At 27.4% G+C, this 5,390-nt stretch overlaps 1 protein-coding gene across 1 annotated transcript; it reads right to left on the bottom strand.

Moving 5' to 3' along the window:
• Positions 1-3,316: 3,316 nt before the first annotated feature.
• On the bottom strand, positions 3,317-5,132 carry LOC130818163 (heavy metal-associated isoprenylated plant protein 35-like). Its single transcript, XM_057684224.1, has 3 exons — positions 4,896-5,132; positions 4,712-4,787; positions 3,317-4,521 (listed from the first exon to the last, which is right to left on the bottom strand). Exons 1-3 carry the CDS (start codon positions 4,950-4,952, stop codon positions 3,653-3,655), a joined length of 1,002 nt encoding a protein of 333 aa, XP_057540207.1. The 5' UTR covers positions 4,953-5,132; the 3' UTR covers positions 3,317-3,652.
• Positions 5,133-5,390: the final 258 nt, after the last annotated feature.

Raw genomic sequence — 5,390 nt, 5'->3', positions numbered from 1 at the left:
TTAAGGGTTAATTTTTAGTCATTTTACAACAAAGACGTTATCTAATTTTATTTGCAACTCTCTTATGGAGCAACAATAATAAAATAGAGAAAATATAATAGAATAAACTATAATTACTCCCTGCGTTTTTTAGAGAAGTTTCTCTTTTTGCCATTTTGGAATATTTCATTTGTTGTTCTTATAACGAATTTTTCTATTCATATTATAAATTTGGACACATATAACCTTATTCATTATTATTTTAGTATTTTAATAATGCTTATGGTCTTCACATATCTTCCACTAACTTTAATATTTTTATTTTTCTTATATTTTCTACGTATTTTCCACTAACTTTATAAAATTTTTTTTTTATTAATTATGGTCCCCATATTTTTTCAACTAACTATATTTTGATATTTTAAAATATTTGTGATTTCCATTTTTACTCCATTAAATTTATTATTAAATAAAATAATATATTTTTTATCTATTTTTTTTTAATTTCTGTAAATATTTCTTGTGAAAATTTTATTAAAGAACAGATGGAGTAAAATACTAGTAATTCCACAATCTATACAATGTGGTCAATTAGCTCTAGTTATTAAGCTTTTGAATCCAAATAATGATATCTTGACACAAAAACAAATTTAAGTTTTCGCAACGTTGAATTTAGTGGCTTTCAGAAAATATCGTTAATTTATATTTTTAGTGTAATAAAAATTAGTTTTTATTTTAAGTTCCACTAAAAAGTGATTTAGTGACATTTTATTTGGCCTTTAATGGCATATGTAATTGTTACTATAGCTAGTAACATCTATAGTGACATTAATGAGTATTGTCACTAGATCTTATGTCACGAAAAGCTTTAGTATGATTTTTTATTTGGAAAAATTACGTAGAATAATCTAATCTTTTCATGATTTTCCTACAATAATCTCACCTATTGATTAACCATGAATAATTCCAACTTTTAAGGGTATTTTCCTAGAGTAAACCCGGTAACCTGAAGACTTGCTATAACAAGTTTTATTTTTTTTAAAAAAAAAGATAAATTAAAATAAAAGGTCAAAAAGATATTGAAAAACTTTTTTATTTTTTTATTATTCGGACTTATTATATTTTCTCTGATTTTATATTAATTTTCAGTTTACTTTTTTGGTGAATTACCTATTATAGCAAATAATCCCTAAAATTGAGATTATTCATGGTTAATCAATAAGTAGAATTATTGTAGAAAATCATGAAAAGATTGAATTATTTTAGGTAATTTTTCCTTTTTATAATGCTACTAAAGAGTCTTATAAATGTTACTAAATCTACTACATATACTATTAAAAAATTAAAGTTGCTAAATATATCTCACTAGAAGTAAATTATGTTGTAGTGTGAACACTCCGATTTATAATATATTTTCTATAAAATTAAACTCCATCTTTCATCGAATTTGAAATAAGAAGCAACTTGGTTAGTTTCTTGTATGGGATATGTTAAACTTTTTCCGCAATTTGATTACCAATTAATAGAAGTATTGATTTATTAGATCGTACTATTCTCATCAATTCAGACTTAATGTTCTATTTGCTTTTTATACATTTGTCAATGTATTAATTTATTTTATAATATCTTTAATTGTGTATAATTAAAAATTATAAAAAATTATTATTAATAACCTTGACATTGAGACATTATAAAAAATTATAATAAATAAAAAGTACTTATTAATAACTTGGACAATATTTAAACATATAGAATAACCTTGAATATATTTAAACATATAAAATAAGAATAAAATATAAATTAAAAATAAAATATAAATAATATTTAAAAAGCAAATTAGACATTAAATTTAAATTGATGAAAGTATAAAATTATGAATTCCAAACTTCAAACCTTGGACCGGACCGGATTTAGATATTTACTTTAATATATGAGTATTACTTTTACTTTTGTCATCAGTCTTGGTTCTCTCCAAATGTGACCCAAAACTCTAGGAAAAATAATGGAGCTTTGTGATAAAATACTTCATAAAATTTCTCCTAAAATATAGAAGTACTTGCATAATTAATTTTTATTCTATCACATTCCACTTCCAATGTTAGTTGAAATACCCACATAAATTCTCTTTTCATGATTTTCTTTACAATTTTATGGTTACAAAAACTATTTATATTCCACTTATGATTAAAATACTCCCCAATATTCACTTTGATTTTAGAGGCATTATTCATTTTTATTTTGTGATAAATATTGCAAAATGAGTGTTTATTCATAGAAAAGTAAAAATAAAAAAATAATCTATTATTTATTTTGAATTTTAATTTATATAAATTGAAAAATACATTATATATATCATGGAAAATACTTTTCATGTGGGTCGAGATAAGAAAATTGATCATGGAATTGGGTAATTGAAAACAACAAATACTTTCAATTAGATATGTCAAAATGATCTCTTGAACTAGGTTCAAATTAGGTCATGTTTAACAGAGTCATTTTCGTTCGTGCCAATTTTAAGTCAGGTCAGTTTCAAATTAGGTCACATTTGAGGGTCATTTTCGACCATGCCAATTTCAGGTCAGGTTGGTTTCAAATTAATGCTCAGGCTAAAATTTCGATCGAGTTTAATATATTTTCTCATTTTTGGCTGTTCATTTTTGGTCATGGGTCGAAATTTACTGGTTATAACCTAGAAATTTTCAGTTAAGTTTCAAATTAATTTCATGTTAGATTAAAATTTAACATACCTACTTTCAATATAATTATTTATTTCCAAGTGTCATTTTACATACAATAATTTGCTTTTACACTATTCACAGATATTGTTTTGACCTTTGAAACTAAATGAAAAATTCATATATTTTAAAAAATATAGTATGAAATCTTAATTGATTTGTCAATGTAGTTTTAACAAATTAACTTTTTTTAAATTAATTTTCCAATAAGTAGAGATTTACTAATTTACCCTTGATAAAATAGATTTACAAGTAAAAATAGAAATGAAATATTAAATAATTCACCCTTGATAAAATAGATTGAAAAATTGTGTAAAATTAAGAGATCACATATTTCAATTGTTGGAACTTTAGTAGAATCACATTGTAATTATAAATTTATTTGATGTTGAGTACTATTGAGATCATAGAAGTATCTTATTAAGTAGTCGAAAGTTCTAGAATATCCTTAATAATTTTCTCATAAATTGATTAATTAAGTTATAATAGGAGTAATAAATAAGCTATAGACAATTTTTTACCAAAAAGAAATTACAATTGATGGTTATGGACTAGTAAGTAACAAAGTGGTAACATCATAACTTTAGTTTTTTGCAAGAAAATTTTAAGCTTTCAACATCTTCATTCTTCTCCATCCATTAGCTAAAAGCCAAAGTACACTTTACAATATTGAGGGGTCTATTCAATTTAAATTAAACAAACTATTTAATTACTACTTATTTTAACACTAATTCCAAAGTTAAAACCTACTTAACATTAATTTAATTAAATTACACCAACATTAAGGACCCCCCACCTCTTATTTTTTTTTCTAAAATTAGCACCTAAATTAATATTATAATATATTATATTAAATTAATTTCACACATTACAAGTTAAATTTCCAAAATTACCCCCACCTTATACAAGTTGTTATCTCTAAACCCAAATTTGTCTTTTCACATAACCGAGCATGCATTTGGATTCTCATCGCTAAATATTTCAAACGAATCAGACGGCGGGGCTGCATGCGGATTCCAATTAAACGCTGGAACTGCCTCCACGTCAGCTCCTTGATGTACATACGCGTAGGAATAAGGTGGAGGCGCAGAATAGTAAGATGCACTGTAGCTGCTAGGGTACGCCGTGTTGTAACTAACGGCGTACACTGGTGGAGGTGCATAGTAAGTCGGTGGATGCTCGTACACTCGACAATTTTGTGGTTGGCTTGGCGTGCTCATATTCACCGGTGGGCTTGGGTTCGGGTTCTGAGGAGGAGCTGGAGGAGGAGGATTTGAATCAGTGGGTGGCGGTCCATTATCACCTCCCTGTACCACACCTGGATTACCAGCTGCGTTAACATTTCCACCATTATTGTTAGGGTTTGCGTTACCATTATTAGCAGTATTCGCTTTCTTTTTCTTTTTCTTCTTTTTACTACCGCCATCGCCGCCGCCATTTCCGGCGTTGTTCGCCGGTGGTTTTTGAGGATCTCCAGCGGAAGGATTATTCTCCTCGAATCTTACTTCTTTCACTTGCTGTGGTTGTTGTTGTCCGGAATTTTCAGGTCCTTGTTGGTGTTGTTCAACATTTGGAATTTGGTTTTGAGGTTGTGCTTGATTTTGATTTTGATTTTGATTTTCTTGTTGTTGTTGTTGTTGTTCTTGGTTGATTTGTTCATCAATTTTCTGCGGAGCTTGCTGGAAATTAGGCCATAACTCTGCATGTTTACCAGATTTTTCAAGCTTTCTTATAAGAGTATTTGCATCCACGTTTCCAGTAACTATCACTTTATGTTGCCTTGTATCCACATCTATGGTGTAAACCCCTGTAAAATTTTTTATAAGAAATAAAATAATTAAAATCTTTGAATTTTTTTAGCTAAATAACAGAAACCCACATGAAAAACAAAAATCATATTCAACATCTAGAAAACAGAGACTAAAAATCCAAAAAATATAATCACAAAAATAAAAAAACAAATTACTAAAAGATTATTTAGTGAAAGGAATAATTACCTTCAACACTATGAAGGATTCTCTTAACTTTTCGTTTGCATCCTTCACAGTGAATTGAAACTTTCAAGACCCATGTCTGCAAAACATAAAAACAGAGATAAAATTAGAAAACAAGAATTAATTAAATCAACACAAAAAAAAAAAAAAGAAAAAAAGTTGAAGAAAATGGGTTTAAAAAAAGAACCTTGTATTTGAGAGGTTCAGAGCCCTCTTGATCAGGTTCAGAAGGAAGAGAAGCCATTGAAGAGAGAGTAAGGAAGATTGATGAGGTGTGCAAATGAGAAGAGTGAAGAAAAAAGAGAGAAACAAATGACAAAGAAAGGAAGAGAATAAATGGAGTCAGTGGAGGAAAGAAGAATAGAATGGTGAGGCTTTTAAGTGAAGAGAGAAGTGGAGCTCAAAAAATCCTCCACCCTCACTTTTTTTTTTTTTTTTCTTTGGTTAATTAAAGTTTTCTTTATTTGCATCAAAATTTGGACTACTTTAAATTTTCTTTGCTTTGAATTTGCCATCTGGCTTTGTGCCATTATTATTGCTCCCAAACTATTGGTCATGCTAATCTTGATTTTTTTATGATTTGAGGTATTTAATCGGGTTTTTGAGTTAAATATTTTAGGTCGATTAAAATTAAATTTTGTGTTTAAATTGGTTTCTTTTTATAATTTTAAATTTATTTTGA

This window comes from Amaranthus tricolor, chromosome 7 (assembly GCF_026212465.1).
Source record: "Amaranthus tricolor cultivar Red isolate AtriRed21 chromosome 7, ASM2621246v1, whole genome shotgun sequence".
NCBI classification, from domain to species: Eukaryota; Viridiplantae; Streptophyta; class Magnoliopsida; order Caryophyllales; family Amaranthaceae; genus Amaranthus; species Amaranthus tricolor.
Note: the sequence above shows the minus strand (reverse complement) of the source record. Positions and strands in the feature narration are given on the sequence as shown.